At 47.3% G+C, this 17,693-nt stretch overlaps 1 protein-coding gene across 3 annotated transcripts in view; it reads right to left on the reverse strand.

Moving 5' to 3' along the window:
- Nucleotides 1-1,320: 1,320 nt before the first annotated feature.
- The window catches only part of ZNF664 (zinc finger protein 664), a 33,656-nt gene continuing 17,283 nt past the window's right edge, over nucleotides 1,321-17,693 (reverse strand). For 2 of the 3 annotated variants that reach the window (XM_012663552.1, XM_012663553.1), the window contains 2 exons: nucleotides 3,863-3,928; nucleotides 1,321-3,772 (listed from right to left, as the gene is read on the reverse strand). In XM_012663552.1, coding sequence (XP_012519006.1) covers nucleotides 2,390-3,175 — 786 coding nt within the window. In that variant the 5' untranslated portion in view covers nucleotides 3,176-3,772; nucleotides 3,863-3,928 and the 3' untranslated portion in view covers nucleotides 1,321-2,389. Of the gene's footprint in view, nucleotides 3,773-3,862; nucleotides 3,929-11,376; nucleotides 11,430-17,693 lie in introns of those variants that run through there. The other variant, XM_012663555.1, reaches the window with a different exon arrangement.

Raw genomic sequence — 17,693 nt, forward strand, 5'->3', positions numbered from 1 at the left:
GTTAGTCATATTCCCCAGCAACAGCATGATAAAATAATTCAACTATGTAGAAATATAGAACTCTAGGACTAGCTGGAAACTCGGAAATCATTTAGCCTAATTGTCCTCTTTTCAAGAGAAAACTAGACTCAAAGATTAAGCGATTTGCCCAAGCTCACATACCTAATAGTAATAAAGCTAGAAATCAAACCAATTTTTCCTAAAACTAAAATTCTATCAATGATATTTCAACTGGCTCTCTATCAACTAAAAGTCTAGGCTTTTCTCTAATGCTCCACACTATTGTGACATGAAAGAGTGATAAGACACTACAGTAAATCGTACTTGTGGAATTCTGGCCTGGAAGGGGCTTCAGCAAATAACTAAGCCAGCCCTCACTGGGTGAAAAGGAGGAAAGTATGTGAAGTGACTTATCGAAGGCTTGTCAGCAGAAATGTCTGGATTAAAATCCAGATATTGATAAATTCATGCCCAAATCTCATCTCTAGTTTCATGGCCCACCCGCTAAATCATGTGCTCCTTTTAAATCTCCTTTACGCACTGAGGTTTAGTTATACAAAAACCCCTTCCAGTCAAACAGAAGAACTTAATTCAAACATGGAGAGAAAAATCCAGCTTTGTTTCAGTATTCCGTGACTATTCTGAATTCACTTTCTGACCTCTGAGACAGCTGACAGATACCACAAAACCTGATCACCCATTTCAGAGCTTCAAAGATCCTTAATTTCCCCAAAGACTTCCTGAGCAAAAGGACTACATGTGGGAAATCAATGAAAATAGGAATGAGAAGAGAAACAAAGTTAAAACTCGGTTGCTTTTTTTTTTTCCTGTCATTGGGGACTTTTGGTCTTCTAAACATTCCTTGAGTTCCTCCACATGAGTTTTTAATATCAATCTAGCAAAAAAAAAAAAAAAAAAAAGCCCTATGAAAGGATGCTGAGCACCTCAGTATCCCCCTCCCCGCCAACGCCACACGGGCACTCCTGTCCTCAGGCACACGCCTGTGCTCTGCCGCGGGTGTGTCTCAGCCTCCGGCCTCAGCTCCAGCGCCACCCTTGGAAAGGCCTCCCTGACTGCTAGCTACTGCCGCCCCACCCCGCCCACCCCACCGCTAAATCCTCACCCTAGTTTATTCTCTTCATAGCACTTAATCACTATTTCAAACTACATTAGTTATTTGTTTACTTGTTTATCGCCTGTCTCCTCCACCAGAAGTAAACTCCATGAGAGCAGGGACCTTGTCTGTCCTAGTCAGTGGTATTCCCAGCACCTAGCACAGTGCCTGGCACATAGGAGGTGTTCAAATAAATATCTGCTGAATGAATGAAGAAAAGAAAAGAATGATGGATGAATAAGACGTTCATGCCTCAAAAGGAACCGATGCGCCGTACTCGGTGAAGGGCGCTGAGGACTCCTACACGTTACTGCCCAAGCTCACGCGGAGACTAAGTATCCTTAGCGACTCCTCCACCGTCCACTTATCGTGAGGTCTCCCTGGCCAGTGAGGAGCACCACACGTTACAAAAGGAGCCCGAGAGGGCAACTCTGGAGGAAAGTTTTCACTTTGCTTGCTTCTTCCTATTTACATTCAGCTATTTCCAAAAAAATTCAAGTTAAAAATATGTGATGCAGCCACTAGAAAGTAACTCTGACTAACATGGAGACACGGTGATTAGCAGAATCCACAAAAATAAAAAAAGTTCAAGACAAGTTCAAGGGCATGTATGTCTGCCAGTGATTTTTCTGATAGGCCAATGAATGGATGTTATGAGTCACCTAAAATCTAAAGTGAGATTTAACGCCATCTAGGAAGGGGTGAATATTTACGGGCATTTTGAGGACATATAGGTAAAGTGGATTCGGAAATAACGGGATTTATGGAAAGATACACAGGGATGCATGGAAAGATAAATCAAGGGTAACCTCAGAAATACCAGAACACTATCTCCGTGGGAGCTGTCCATTTTCAAATGCATTACCAGTATGCTGGAATCGAGAGGAAGGAAGGGCATGAGCTCCTGAAGGGGGGTCATCTGGGAAAACTACGTAAAGCATAGATAGAAGGTGACTCGGGATGCTAGGCAATGACCATGGTTTTTCGTGTAGCATTTCAACTACGGAGGCATTGTGCCAGAATCCCAGAAAACGCACATCCACGACTGGGACCCGACAGCCCGTCTCGGGCAGACACTCAGAGGTCCATATCCAAAGTCAAGTTGTGGAACGCACTTGGCATTAATCAAAAAATCAACCTCACGTATGCCTCATCAAAAAGAATGTTCTGCCAGGGATTGCTGTAAATATATCTTGGGTCAATGTAGGTATATACAGGGTTTCCTTCCTAGTGGCACTTACGGGTTTTAAGATTTTTAACTCTTAGCACAATGTTTTATATAACTGATATTTTGAGATGGTTTCTCTCCTTTGTGTGGACTCTCTGGTGGATGCAGAGGCTGGTACTCTGACTGAAGGCCTTCCCACACTCATCACATTTAAAAGGTTTCTCTCCTGTGTGGACTCTCTGATGGATGCAGAGGCTCGAACTCTGACTGAAGGCCTTCCCACATCCACAACATCTATAGGGTTTCTCTCCAGTGTGGACTCTCTGGTGGATGCAGAGGCTCGAACTCTGACTGAAGGCCTTCCCACACTCATAACATTTATAGGGTTTCTCTCCTGTGTGGACTCTTTGATGCATGCAGAGGCTGGAAGTGTGCCTGAAGGCCTTGCCACACTCTTCACACTTAAAGGGTTTCTCTCCGGTGTGGACTCTCTGATGCATGCAAAGGTTTGAACTATTACTAAAGCCCCTTCCACACTCACTACAGACATAGGGTTTCTCTCCTGTATGAACTCGCATATGGATCTGAAGATGGGAGCTCCAGTTGAAGGCTTTGCCACACTCATAACATTTATAGGGCTTCTCCACTGTGTGGATTTTCTTATGTCTATTAAGCTTTGTTGTAGTGCTAAAATCCTTACCACAATCGTCACATTTATACACCTTCTCTCCTGTGTGGTCTCTCCAATGAATGTGCAGTTCCGATATATGAAAGAAACCCTTATCACACTTATCACACTTATGGGGCTTCTCAGCCGTGTGAATTTTCTGATGCATAAAAAGATCTGCTCTCTCAGAGAAAAACTCCCTACACATGGGGCACTTGTAGATCATTTTTCCTATTTGGTATCGTGATTTGGAGGAGAAAATTTCCTTACAACTACTATAGCTACAGAATTGTTACCTCATACAGTCTCTTATTTGGCCATTTTGGCAGTCTATCTCAGGCTTGCTCTGTTAGGTAAGTTTAAGGTCAGCCTAAGCTTTTCCCTGCCTGTCTTTCTATGGAAGGTTTCTTCCTGCATAGTGTTCCTCACTCAGTACTATTACTGATTATAAAGTGACAGTTACTTCCACACGAATTCTGTAATTCATTAACGTAGAACTTCGTTTTAGATCCTGAGTTGTCAACATTCCAAGGGGCTCCCAAGGTGCAAACCTTTGCCTTTTTAAGCCCCTGGAATCTTCCTTCTGTACAGTAATCTTGTACTTCTCACTTCTAGAGAAAGGACTGTACAGCGTGTCCCCTGTGTCTGAGGCTGCGATCCCGCCGGTCGGTCCTGAGCCTCTGCAGCCGGCCCCTGAATAGTCAGCTCGGCATCCCGGACTCTGCACATCAGACAGGAGCCTTTCCAGGAAGCAGGCTCCTCGGGGGCCAGGTGCGGCAACCTTGCTTCCTGGAAGTGCCTACATAGGTATCACACCAGTGTCCTGTAATAGAAACATAAAAAACAAATTGAATTTTGTCCAGAAAACTGCTCCGTATTCCGTAATTCCACATGTGACAGCAGTAACACAAACCTTCTCTGATCTTGAGGAAGACGCTCTCTTATCTTCCAGAAAGACGTGTCTCTTGGATTTGCAGGTCTGAAGAAAAGAATTTGTAGATATCATGCTCCTGTTTACAGCCCAAGTATATAATCCAATTATAACCACTCACTGTAATTATGTGAACAACATCAAGGGTAATACTGAAAGAGAAAAGAAATCCTCAAAAGACCCACACGTGAGTATGAAAAGCAGCTGTCCTGCACAAAGGAACAAGGAAAACTATCTCCACTTTGAACTTCAGAAGGTAGAATGTTGCCACTCTTGGAGATAAAACATCATATTTCAGTTGCCTTCTAGTGTATAGAAAGAATGAGTATATGACACGTCATTATCAAATGTCATTCCTCTACTCAATCGTCCCCAATGGTTTCCTGATGTACTTAAAATAAAATCCAAATCCGTAACTGAAAAACCAAGATCCTGCGTGACCTGGTCCCCTCTCCCGCCTCGTTCACTGTGCTTCCTGCCACTGGCTTTTATTTTCAGCTCTCAAACACCCCAAGCTGTTTCCTGCCACAGGGCCTTTGTACATGCTGTTCCCGGCACTTGAATCACCGCCTCCCCAGTTTTCTACTCGGCTTTGCATGTCAGCTACCCCTCCCTTACCTAAAGAAGGCCCCTGGCTAGATTCTATTGTCATCTTTGATTCCTTCAAAGCACATACAACTTGTAATTATCTTATTTGTTCCCGGTTTTTCACCTGTCTCCTGTACTAGGATGTAAGTTCCTCAAGGGAGGAACTGTGTGCGTGCTCGCTGTAATATTTTGGCAGAGAGGAGGTGTTCAACTAACACTGCTGAGCGCGCCCGCACAGTACTGTAGGACACCCTCTCTCCCCCACAGACATATGCCCTGCTTCACTCTGGAAGAGCAGACGAAGTTACATTTCCCAGCACCTTATTTCCTATCTTTTGATAACTTACAGGGGACAAATAGACAACAAATAGAATGAAAAGGAGATAGAAGAAGAAAAGAAATCCCCAAATATCCAATCTGGAACTTTCAGGTTTAGGACTGTGTCTCAACCATCTTCTCACTTCTTGTATTCTATACACAGTAATACTTTATTAACTAAATGAAATCAATAGATCTTAAAATAACGCTTTCAATAATACATTCCATGCAAAGATAGCAAGCATGAGTGACCGTGGAGATTTCTTTAACATTAAAATGGCCAAATAAATTGGATTGCTTCTAGGTAGAAATGTTAGAGTTATGAAATTCAACTAGATACCCAAAATTTCAGCAAAAATAGTCATATGTCTAGAAATACTATATATGCATCTATTCTTGGTCCTAGTAATGATAATTCTAGACATCTGTCCCAAAGACACATTGGCAAAAATAGGAAACGAGTTATGTACCAGGTTATCCACTGAGGCAGCTGCCTGTCACGGCAGAGCTGCAGGCTACTCAAGGCCCACCCGTTGCAGACTAGCTGAATCAACTATGGCGCTTCCTCACAAGGAAACACAGTGTAGGCATTAAAAACAAAGAAGGACGAGGAAGAGCACCAGGCACTGATACGGAGTAAATGGAGGTCGTACTGTTAAGTGAAAAGAAAGCAGGTACAGAATAGTATATATTCTTTTTCTTTTTAGCTGAATCTGCTTCTTAGGGAACAGAACAGTATATATTTTATGCTACCTTCTGTGTAAAAATGGAAGGGAATATGAAGGTATTCATATCCTATTTATGTGTATAAAAAACATGGTGAAGGATAATCCAAAATTTAATTTAATGATTACCTATGAGGGAGGAAGGAGACAAGAATGAAGTTAAGACTTCTCTGAATAAACTCTGTTATACAGTTTTGACTTTGGAAACATAAATGTTTATATCGTCAAAAAATAAAATTAAATAAAAAGAAAAATGAATCCCTAAAATTTTAAAACAAAATAAAAGAGAATGAACCTTAACTTTCATGCTAGTGACCTATGCACAAATGGCTTGTGAGCACAGTACACTGATTGTATATACGTAGAAGAACACATTCTATTGACAAATAAAGCTGCAAAGAAATCAAACCTCTTTCAATAGTTTAACTGTTAGTTATAACACTGGTATGTTTTTATAAAGTAGGATAATGTAAATAAGTAATTTATGTTAATGTTGTTAGGAACCAAGATTCAATGTAAGAAAGATAAGATACAAGTATAAAATCAAAGTTAAGAAAAAAATTCTGTAAGATAAAATTGCATTGAGAAATATCAGTTTGAATTCATTTTTTTTAAAGCGCTGTCACCAAAAAGGCCTGGAAGCAATAGGAACAGACAGCGATGAGCACATCTAGATCCCCCTTCCCTTAAATGCCCTTCCCCTCTTGGAAGGCAAGGGATCCTCGATACACGGCTGGCCTCAAGGCCAAAGCAGCACCTACAACATGAGCCTGGGACATCTTGTTATGCCAGAAAGCAAGAGCCACATGCCCAAGCAACACAGAGCCAATTTATGCAACTGAGCATCAAAGGGAATAAAAAATGTAATCGACTGAGACACATTAAATATACAAACCCCAGGAGTTCATAATCATTGTAAGGGATGGGGAGAAAGAGAGAGACAGAGGCAGAGAGAGACAGAGGCAGGGAGAGACCCAAGGCACTGGACAAAATTGCAAGTAACTAGGGCACCAACTCTTTACCCCAAAAATTGGCAACTGAAATAATTAAGCATCTATGCTATGTTTCCTCTATGAACTCTCCGGCAAGACAATGAACCACCCAGCTAATGTATGTGTACCCCTCATGACACACCTGATTCAGATCATGATAAACAATGTGTGAGAACAGGAGCTGGAAGGCTGATCCAGAACTTGACAGTGCCAGGCTGTTGTTACCTGAACCTCTGGTCAATCTTAGCAAAGACTGACTCAAAGAGGAACAGACATACACGGGTGACTCCGTGGGAAACGCACAGCACTACCTGGAGACGTTCTTACCAACAGACCGAACCAGAATCTAATCAAGCCTCTGGAGCTAATTTTTACTTGAAGGAACTGTGGGAAAAGAGGAACTACCAAGAAGCAAGCAGCAAAATATCAAAAGGTAGGAAAGGCAAGCCAGTCTACAGGACAACTGCCCTAGTTTTTGCAAGAAGGAAAGGGAATGGAAAAAAGGGGAGTGCTCTGGAGATGTGAGACAGAACAATCAAATGTAACAGGAAGACCTTCTTTGGAATCTGATGCAAATAAACCAACCACTAAAAGGAGACAGACAGCTGAGGAAATGTGATTAGGGGCAGACATCAGGGACTGAAGGGGTATCGGATTACAAAGGCATATTGTTAACTGTCTGATAATGTCACTGTAGCCATAGAAACCAGTGTCTACAGCTTTAGAGAGACATGCTGAAGTATACAGGAGTGAAATGACATAATGTCTCACGTGTCTTAAAATGCTTCAGCAAACAAACATAAAAAGGGAAATAAAAAAGGACGGACAAGGCAAATGTGGCAACATCACTGTAACTGCCGAATCTGGGTGAGAAATAAACGGATGAATATAACAGCCTTTCTACCTTTGAGTATGGCTGAAATTTTTCATGATAAAAAGTCTGTTAATGTTGAGCAGACATTCTTTTCCTGCTCCTCTTTCCACGGCAAACTGCCCCCAGGACCAGGCCCCCATGTAGAGAGTGCAATCCCCCAACAGCCAGCACCTCCCCCGCCAATCCTGGGCAGGAAAGGACACACAGCCACTGTCTCTGGAGAGCAGGGGACGGCAGTGGCTGCGGGCCCAGAGAGCAGAAGACAGAGAGAGTCGTGCGTGCTCCTTCCTCAGAGCTAACTCCACAGGTGTCTTCCAGAACCCTCACCGGGAGGGGAAGCAGCCAGGGGCAGGGCACTCACCCAGACTGGCCCCGGGACAGGGTGACTCTGCTCAGAAGGGTGACATCCTAACACCAAGCTCAGCGATGGGATTCCCACATGACCTCTCGGCGGGGCACTGCCACTCCTTCCAGGTAAAATGCTGGGAGGCCTCTGCAAGTCTGCCTGGCTGGGGGTGGGAGGGGTAACCTGCCTTCTGCAGGAAGAAGACAAAAAAGATAAAGCAAAAGAAACTCCAGCAATTTTTCCACGTGATCAGGGAAAGAACAGAAAGGCAAACAGACAAAAGGATCACCACTGCAGCCTCACCTAACAGGGCACCTGCCCGACGCTTCCGCACAGATAAAGGGGATTGTGAACTAAGGCTCTGTAGCAAGCTACAAAACCCTACAGCCCCCACATGCAGTGTTCCCAAGACTGACTCTCACTCAAGACTCACCCTGCATCTCACCTTCAACATCCTCCAAGGGCTTCTAAGGGGACATCCCGCACGAGTGGGGACCACCCTTCTGACTGAGGAAGCCTGACACTGCCAAGGGCAATGCTCAGACTCTGCACCTGCAACCTCAGGGGCAGGCCCAGCAGTCAGCGCACTTGACCTACGAGTCAGAGTTCAGCTGAGGATTGAGAGAGTAAACGCTTGAAATCTAGCCAATCTGCCTCCCATTCCCACCTTCCACGGAAAAGAGCCTTTCTCCTCTCCCTGAAGCTTGTCAGCCCTGTGACACCACAGAATATCTGAATTAGCACCCACCTCTCAGCACAGTTAGAACTGAGGAACTAGCTAATAAAAAACTGATGCTGAGATTCAAGAAGTAAAAAACTGAGTATGAGGGAACTGTGTCCTGGAGAATAAATGCTCAGGCCATGGAACTGGAAAGGGGATCAGAGATGGGGACACAGGATTCATGGGTTGGGAGGAAGCTCGTTTCTCTTTGTGGGCTGCTCAGGCCAAATGCTGCTACGTCCAGAGGCAGAACTTCCAGGAACTGGCCCTGGCTGGAGCAGCCTGCTGCTGGCGCCTGGACTCTCCTTCCAGGCAGACCGGCCTGCAGAGGCAGGAGCCACTCTGGTCACACGCCAGGGGGCAAAGGTTAAGAGGAAGGTACAGAGTGAGGACACAGACTTTTTCCCCCAAACTTCAGCCTGTCTGCTGGAGAAATTGAAGATAGCAGCCCCTCTGCCCTGGGGAGAAGCTTGTGAAGCTGTGCTGTGGGAGACTTGGAAACATGGATTATTTAACATGCTTCTGTATACACCCTTTATATAGTACTTCCTTTCATGTAGCTGACCAAAAATACAATTTTGCTTGAGAAAAAGAAAAGGTGGCCTCTCTAGTTTTTTAGTGGATTTCTTGTTAAAATGATCCCACGGTTGTTCTCGAAGCAGAAGCAGCCAGTCTCCAGAAGGCAGGCGCTGGTGAGGGAGGAACCGTGAGGGCTGCACACCCAGGGCAGCGTCCTCATCAAAGGAACGCCAGCTATTCACATGCAGGTGGAGGTCGGGAAGCTGCAACTGATGTTCTAGAAAGTGGACTGTGAGCTGGATTATGTTCAATACAGGCTGGATATGAAATCAAGACTCATCATGTTGATTCAGCGGGAGAGATAAATTCACTTACACTCCTGAAGGACTTGCCAGCCACACAGCCTGGACACCAGACACGCACACGCCTCAGCCAGCAGCCGAGCAGGCGGAGGCTCAGCCCCGGCTGTGCTGTTCTGCACGAGGCCATGACCTCCACACAAGAACTACAGAGGCCCACAGACCCAGACCTGTCACCACCATCCAGCAACTAACATCTCACAACCAGACTGGTGGAGACAGAGGCTTGCAGAAGGGCACAGCGCTGGAGAACAGCCCAATGCCAAGGAGATTCAGGACAATGTCTGCTCAGCGCTTGACGACTGATGAGAGAGAAACGGGGGCTGGTGAGGGAGCATGCCCGGCGTGGTGATGGGGCACTGACGCCTTTAGAAAAATGAAGGGCAGGCCATTCTATGAAGTTCGACTGAAAGAATGGACAGGAAAAAGAGGTCCACAGGGGTACATTTTTTAAATTTTCTCTACTTTTGAGTTTATTTGCGATTTTCCATAATAAAAAGAAAGAAGTAAGTCTTTGCTTACAAGATCCCTGTATGAAGATCTTAAGCCACGGGAAAGATACACAGCAGCATTCTGAATCACAGAGCGAAATAAACGATCATGTTAACTTACGAGCTGCTAGCCATCTGTCCAGCCCGAGGGAGACACTATCCTTTGACCGAAACAGCCCATCTCCCAGCTTCCTGACTCCATTAATCCAACTGAACCTTTTCGTTGCTCCCACGGGACCTCCAGTCTTCTTTCCATCTTCGCCCTACTAACGTGACCCTGTTTCCTGCTGGTCTTTACTTCCCGGCTTCCCTTCTGGCTCAGGTTCCAAAGCCCCTCCCTCCACTCAGGTCCATGGCCACACCCTTGCTGTCACCCCCAGTACCTGCACTCCCTCCAAAATCTGCGCTAAGCAACCCATTCCTGGACCACCACGTGCTCCCTCCCCTCCAGCTAAGTGGTTCCAGGAACTGCGCTCTCCAGACCCCATGGCCTGGCCCTTTACTCCCTGTCCTCCCCATCACGTCTAGTCTCTCTGAGCTCTCCTGCCCCCTCCCCGGCCACACTCTTTTGGTAAGACCCCATCTTATTTAAACCCAGCTCTCTAACTATCCATGCAGGCGCCCAAGCGGCAGGATAACGCCAGAATTTATTTAACTCTTGAGCACAAATCTCAAACCGGCACTCAAGTCCCCGTAAATTCTCCTAAAAGTCTTCAGTACACCCACTTTCCCAACATTTTAAATGACTACTTCATACTTCTCCTTTCTCCTCAAATCTCCTCTATTCCCTCTGCCACCCTTGCTCGTGGCTGTAACCTGCCGAGATCGTTTATTAAGAAAACAGAAGCCATCGGACGGCAATCCCCTCGTTTCCCTCCGGCACTGACACCTCCACTCCAGCAGGGCCCCGCTCCTCACGAAGACCAGCCTCCCACGTGCCCACCGTGCCCACGTCTGCACGTCCTGGGCCGCCTCAGAATCCAGTCCTGCGATGTTCCTTCTCTTTGCTGTCATCACTTCCCGCCTGACTGCAGCTCCATTCCCATACAAACATGTTATAGTATCTGCACCTCACCTTTTTTTTTTTTTTTTTTTTTTTTAGGAGTTTTGCTGTGTTGCCCATGCTGGTCTCCCGGGCTCAAGTGATCCTCCTGCCTCAGCCTCCTGAGGATCTGGGACTACAGGTGCCACCAAGCTCAGCTAGTATCTCCCTTCTGGAAACAAACTTCTCTGGATCCCACAGCTGCCCTCAGCTATCAGCCAAAATACCTGCTCCCTTCACAAGACTTCTCAGAAGAGCTCCATCCCACACTCCCTCCACCCCTCCAGGCAGGTTTGTCTCTACCATCCCCTGAGAACAGCGCTTACCCAGGCTGTGAGGACGGGACCACAGGACACGCCAGGAACACCTTCCTCCCAGCTAGGGGTACCACCCTGCCGTCCCCACCTCACTAGCCACGTGCTTCCCCCACTGCTGGCTCCTCCTCTACGCGCTGGAGTGCCCCTGGGCTTTCTTGAGCCTACAGCCTCTCAGTAACCTTGACGTTGGCTCCCAAGTTTTACCTCCAGTCCCAGACTCCTTCCGCAACTTCTGCTGACGGGCACCACAGACACACTTCCAAACCCAGATCCCCTCAGACCGTCTCTTCCTCATTCTTCCCCATTGCAGCAAACTGTGCCAACATCCACCCAGACGAGTTATCTTACTGCTCTTCCCCCGGCCCCCAGTACAGGTCAAAGGCTAATCCTGCCTCCTCTCCACAGCACGCCCCAGTCCCGCCCCCACTCTTCCCTCCACGGCCACAGCAAACCCCGCCTCGTCTGCGCCATGGCCACCTCCCACGTGGGCCACGTCAACAGGTTCCCAGCAGCAGGCCTCTCCGCACTCATTCTTGCTCCCTCGTAACTTGGCCTCTACCAGCAGTCACCCTAATCTTTTAAAAACAGAAATAAGAGAATGTCACTCCCCTGCTTAACCCTTCTGCTGCTCTCTAAAACGCACACCCCTGTCACTGGCTCATGTGGCATGTGGCCTGGCTGCTGCCCACCCCAACCTCATCTCCTACTCACTGCACTCTACATGCCGGCCTCCTCCGTCACCTTTCTGCTCTTCAAACTTGCCAGGCTCATCTGCCCTCGGTCCTTCACACGACCCCCCGCCCAGCTCCTCCCTGGTCCTCAGAGAGCTGCATCTTCTCAACACCCAGGTCTAAGTACAAGAGCCACCTCCCTGGGGACAGCTCCCACATCCGTCAGTTTAAGCCAATTCGCCTCTCCACCCTCAAGCCTCCCTGACTACATCATTCTGCTGTAATTTCTTCACAGCACTTCACCGCTTACTGCCTGAAACTATTTTGCTCATCTGTGCAGGGGCTTCCTTGTTTGTTGACACCCCTTCCCCGCCCTCTAGAATGTAAGCTCCTTGACCAGCAGAAACTATAGAGAATTAGTGAATTTTGTGAATATCTAAAACCCCTTCATCTCTGTCTCCCAGGTCACTCAAGTGACAAATGTTTCCTGAGCATCTAATCTGTGTCAGCCACCGCCTTCTGCAGTGAGCAGAAATATATCTAGCCCGTTCCTGTTGCAATCTACAGGCTAGTGGGCAGACATTCATCAGAGGTGTCCGCAAAGAAATGTCAAACTAAAACTCTGTGAAGTGCTCCAAAGCAGCCCCACGTGGTTGCTCCGAGGGCCTCAGGCTTGCCTGGCAGTGAGGCTGACCTGAGCCTCAGGAAGTGATGGCTGAGCTCAGGTCTGAAGGACTCTGTGGGGCGAAGGCAAGTGGCGTGAGGGACGAGCACACCGGAGGCCAGGAGCCAGGAGGAGCTCAGCGCCGGGGACAAGATAGAAGCTAAGGATCATGACCTTTATTCCAGGAACAATGGAAAGCCACTGAACAGGCTAGTTTTTGTCTTAAAGTTTGGTAACATCACATTTGCATTTTTAATTGAAAACTCTAGCTGAAGTACAGAAACGAACAGATGGGTGGAAGGCAAGAGCATCTGGAGATGAACATGGTAGGGGACTACCTTAGCAGTCTGGGTTAGAAACGATGGTAATCTGGACTTAAGCAATGGTGGAGATGAGAGAAAAATAAATCAGACTCAGTTCTGGATCGAACACAATGGGTAAGGGAAAAGGAAATGCCAAGGCTGAACCCCGGGTTTTTTACTTGAATCACTGGATGGAGATGGAGCCACTGAGTGAGACAGGAAGCTCTAAGAGCAAGGTTTGGGGGTTTAGACTGTGATCTCCATTTGAGCGTGCTTGTGGTCTCTGAAAGCAGCCGTCAAAAACAGTAGCTGGATGAAAGGAAGTGCCACCAAGAAGTGACTTTATAAGACAGAAATTGTAAGCCATTAACATTTAGACGGTAACTGAAGCCAGGGGCAGGGCTAAGACTGTTAGGAAGAAGGTACAGAGTGAGCAGTGAAGAGGACGCCGGATGGAACCCACGAAAGCCCAACATCTAAGGATGGAGTCTGAAAGCAGCCAAGTAGCCAAGCACAAGAACACATGCTCTATGATTCCATTCACACGGCGTACAAAAATAGGCAAAATCAACCGCTGCCATTAGAAAGCAGAGGGGCTGATGCCTGGGAAAGAGCACGGGGGGCTCTGGAGGTCCTGGTCTTGTGGCATCTGAACCTGGACACTGGTGTACCCAGGTGTGCTTATCTCACAGCTGTGGAAATTCAAGCTGCAGCCCTACGGTTTGAGAACATGTATGTTATACTTCAAGGAAAAGTTCAGGAAAGAAAAAAACTAGGAAGAATGCCTCTGAAAAGGAGAGACTGAAACTATGGGACACAGAAGAAATAATGGAAAAGGCAAATGGAGACAGGATCCGAATAGAGGAAGGAGCCTTAGAGAAGAGGAAGGACACTCCTCTGGTCACAGGCAAGCGCAGGGCGCGGCGCATGTTCGGGTGGAAAACTGCCCCGTTGCCGGCTGCTGGCGGGCATCTGCCGAGGAGGGCGGAGGGGCGTCTGCAGAGCACAGAGGTGTGCAAGACAGCTGCGTGGAGAGACTGCCAGCTGCGTGGAGGATGGATTTGTCCCCAGGGCTCAGTCACCCAGGTGCTACGTGGGGAATGCAGACAGCTGAGTTTCTGCAGGACTGAGTCTTTGTCAAAAGGGAATAATCAAAGGATGAAGGGGCCTTCCAGCTGGAAAAAATCACCGCCTGCCCCGATCCCGAACTCTGCCTTCGCGTGCTCACGGAGAAAATCACAAAACCACCAAGGTTTTCACAGCCACTGCCCTCAGCTGGGCCTTCCACACCTCAGGAGTGCATATATGACCTCTCCCCAACTTGCCATGAAGCTGCTGCACCCCTTCCCCACGTTCAATCCCCATCTGACCTGCAGCCATCCCTCCTCTCTACCCAGCATGCCTCACAGAGAAAGCAGACCTGGCAGAGAGCGCCCTCCAATTCCCGCCGAACCACCAACGTACACACACCGCGCGACTCCAGTCCTTCCTCCTCCCTTGACAAACGGAAGAAGTGCCCGTGTCCTATATAAGGTTCATCTCGACACCACTCCTCTCCCGATGTCTGGACTGAGCTTTTCTTATCTTGAATACATTATCTGAAAATCAGAGTGCTGCTTTATAAAAATATAAAGTCGTTTTTAAATAACTACACAATCACTGTCATAAAAGTCAAAGTGAAAATCACCACTTTCCTTATTTTGAGACAAACAGTTCTGATTGTAAGAAACCTACAAAGTATCACATCTCCCTACAGTATTATGGCGGCAGGTCTTCCTACGAATCACTAAATGTAAATAACCCCACTCTGTCGTAGCAGATCTAACATGTCAGTTAAATCTATTTCAATGGAGAGCACGTTAATTTCCTATCCAGAGTCAGATCTATCAGAAAGTGTAGTATATAATTTTGCCACTCAAAGGAATAAGGGCATACTTTCTGGGAAAGATAAAAATGAAAAAGAATAGGGAAGAAGATACGTCTCTGCCTCCACCCTCTACCAAAAATAACCAATGAGTTGAAAGGGCCATGTGATTAATCTTCCCCACACGCACAGAGCAGGCAATTAGCTGTGCCATGGGGGCTGGATAAGTTTCTGCAAGAAAGATGATCAAGGTGCTTTAGCTCAGGTGATGGTACACTGGGCCAGTAACGTGAAATACAAAGCATCCAAAGCAACTTCTAGGTCCCTTAGCTTAAGGGTTTTACCAAAAGAGGAACCACATTCCCAGTTCCTGTAACACACACCAGCTAGAGTTTGATATATACAAGTGATACTCAGAGAAACCGGCCCACCCTGACGCAGGCCCTGAAGAGAGGTGTTATTAAGGCAATGGTCCCGCACGCTGACCTCTAGGACACAGGATCAGAGCTGCATGCACACGTGCTTGTTTCAGAACCATTTAGTCAGTACCCAGTATCTTCTGGGCAGTGGGCCAAGCTCTGGAGAATCTGATATGAACAAAACAGACATGGCCTCTGCACTTACATGGTTTACAGTTGAGGAGGGGAAGGTGACGGTTCTGGTAACGCGTGGGGCTATGACAGAGGCATGCCTCTGAGACTGCGGCTGATGAACTGCAAGGAGACTTCTAGTAGACTACTTTTAAGCTGAAACCCAAAGAACGAAATGAAGTGGCCACATGAAGAAGAGGAGGGAACAGTACATGTCTAGAGGTGATGGGGTGCTGAGCACCAGGAAGGGCAAGCCCAGCCTAAGGAAGCAGGAGGCACATCAGCCAGGGCCTGTTAGCAACAGAAACACTTTATCTGGAGGGCTCAGGGCTTTCTCGTAGGACTTATTTTTGAGAAAACACAGCCATCACAGTTGCGAGACACCTGGGAAGTAGTGGTCTTCCCCCAAAGACCAGTAAAGACCTAGAGGTCTTCCTATGAGGTCCTATAAACTCAAGACTCTATCTTAAGAAAAACAGGAAGGCACTAAAGGGCTGGAAGCCTGTGGAGACTGTCACAGGTGCCAAAGAGTGAGGAAGGCCAGGACCATAAACATACGAGGAGATGAAGTACGGTAAAGGCCCCAGTGGGGGATGAGAAAGCCAAGTTGCACAGTAAATGAGCTCCTGAGTGGGCTGACGCACTGCACTTCCAGGAGGTGCACCTGACCTCAGCACCCCTCCTGCAAATGTCGCATCACTTTCTGGAACACGGAGCACTCTCTTTGGCTCCAGCACTGCTTATCCCACGCAGTTTCCCAAAACCACATAAGGTTTCGCTTAAAGTCCTCACCTCACTCAACGTGGGCTTCTCCCTTCAGAAACCCACACCGTCCCTGAACCTGTGTCCAGAGCAGTCCCCGCGTGCTGACTACAGTGCCTGGCACGGGAACTCATCCCCACGCTAATCTGTCAGTGCTGGATATGCGTTAGCCGGAGCTTTGAGGAAGAGAGGAAGAAAGGGTACTGGGTTGAATAGTGTCTCCCCAAAATTCATGTCCACTTGGAACCTCAGGATGTGACCTTATTCGGAACAGGGTCTTTGCAGACGTTATTAGTTAAGATGAGGTCATACTGGATCAGGGTGGGTCCTAAATCCAACGGTGTCCTTACAAAAGAAAGGCAAGGGAGACTGAGACGCACACAGACACTTGGGGAAGGGCATCTGGAGATGGTGGCAGAGATCAGACTGATGCATCTACAAGCAGAGGAATGCCAAGGATTGCTGGCACCACCAGAAGGTTGAAAGAGGCAAAGGATTCTCCTCTGGAGCCTTCAGAGGAACCTTGGCCCTCCCAACACCTTCATCTCAGAATTCCAGACCCCAGAACTATGAGAGAATACATTTCCACTGTTGTAAGCCCCCCAGTTTGTGGCACTTTGCTACGGCAGCCCAAAGAAACTGCAACGAGGATGAGGCATGCCCTCGGGAACTTTCCCCTCTACTGGACTTCTCTCTGTCTGGGCTCTGCGTACACAATGGGTGTCGTTCATTCTTTTTGGACGGTGTCTTTCTCACACTCACCCAAGCCCTTTCACTCTGGAAAATCCTGGAGTCATTTCACCTTTACTGCCTTCACAAGAAAGAAGGTGCATATTTCATTTGTGCACTTTTACTCAAGAGACTGCATTTCATTAAAATATTTTAATTTTTTCTTTCTTTTACAATAGTCTCACTTTTTGCTTCCCTTTTGAAAGGAAACAAAAATCCATAAACAATACCTAGTCCTCACCTCCCACACCAAAAAAGGCCCAGACACACATACACTTCCACGTTGGCAATGAGGGGAAGCGGGTGAGCGGTTTCGCAATCACATCAACTGGAGTGAATGGGGTTTTTGTATGTAATGCATATAATGTGGGGCACCCAGCCTGCTTCCGTCCATCGCACATAGGCAGGCTTTGTCCTGATGATGCAGGAACGAGCTCCGTTCCCTCACTGGCCAGGCACTGAGGACAGAGCCCTGCAACCTACTTGGCCGCAGCAGAAGCTACCCAACAATTATAAAGCCTCCCCCAACTAAATTCTGTTCCATTTCCAGATGGAACACTCCTCCCCATTCCTGCCTGCTGCCCTTTGATTTTGTACTTTAAATTTTCATTCTATGAAAGCATCCTTTCCCATCATAGGCAAAGCCATAATTTGGTACAGCTAAGAGGTTTGAAGACCTTCTGGAGCCCGCCAAGCTCGTTACAGACACAGGCTAAGTTTAAACTTGCTTTGGGAGCATTCTATGTCTGAAATCTTGATTCTCCATGCACCACCAGCTCCCTGGGTCCACACACATTCTCCCCAGGCTCACTGCTCCTTATACAATGCTCAGGTGTGCCTCTCACTCATGGGCTTCCTCATCTTCCTGGGCTTACTTCAGGTACTGGAAGTTGGAGACAGTCAGAACTGAGAGAGAAGTTTTACTCGGAGAAGGCCTAG

The sequence above is a fragment of the Propithecus coquereli genome, unplaced genomic scaffold, assembly GCF_000956105.1.
Source record: "Propithecus coquereli isolate 6110/MARCELLA unplaced genomic scaffold, Pcoq_1.0 Scaffold81, whole genome shotgun sequence".
Taxonomy (NCBI): domain Eukaryota; kingdom Metazoa; phylum Chordata; class Mammalia; order Primates; family Indriidae; genus Propithecus; species Propithecus coquereli.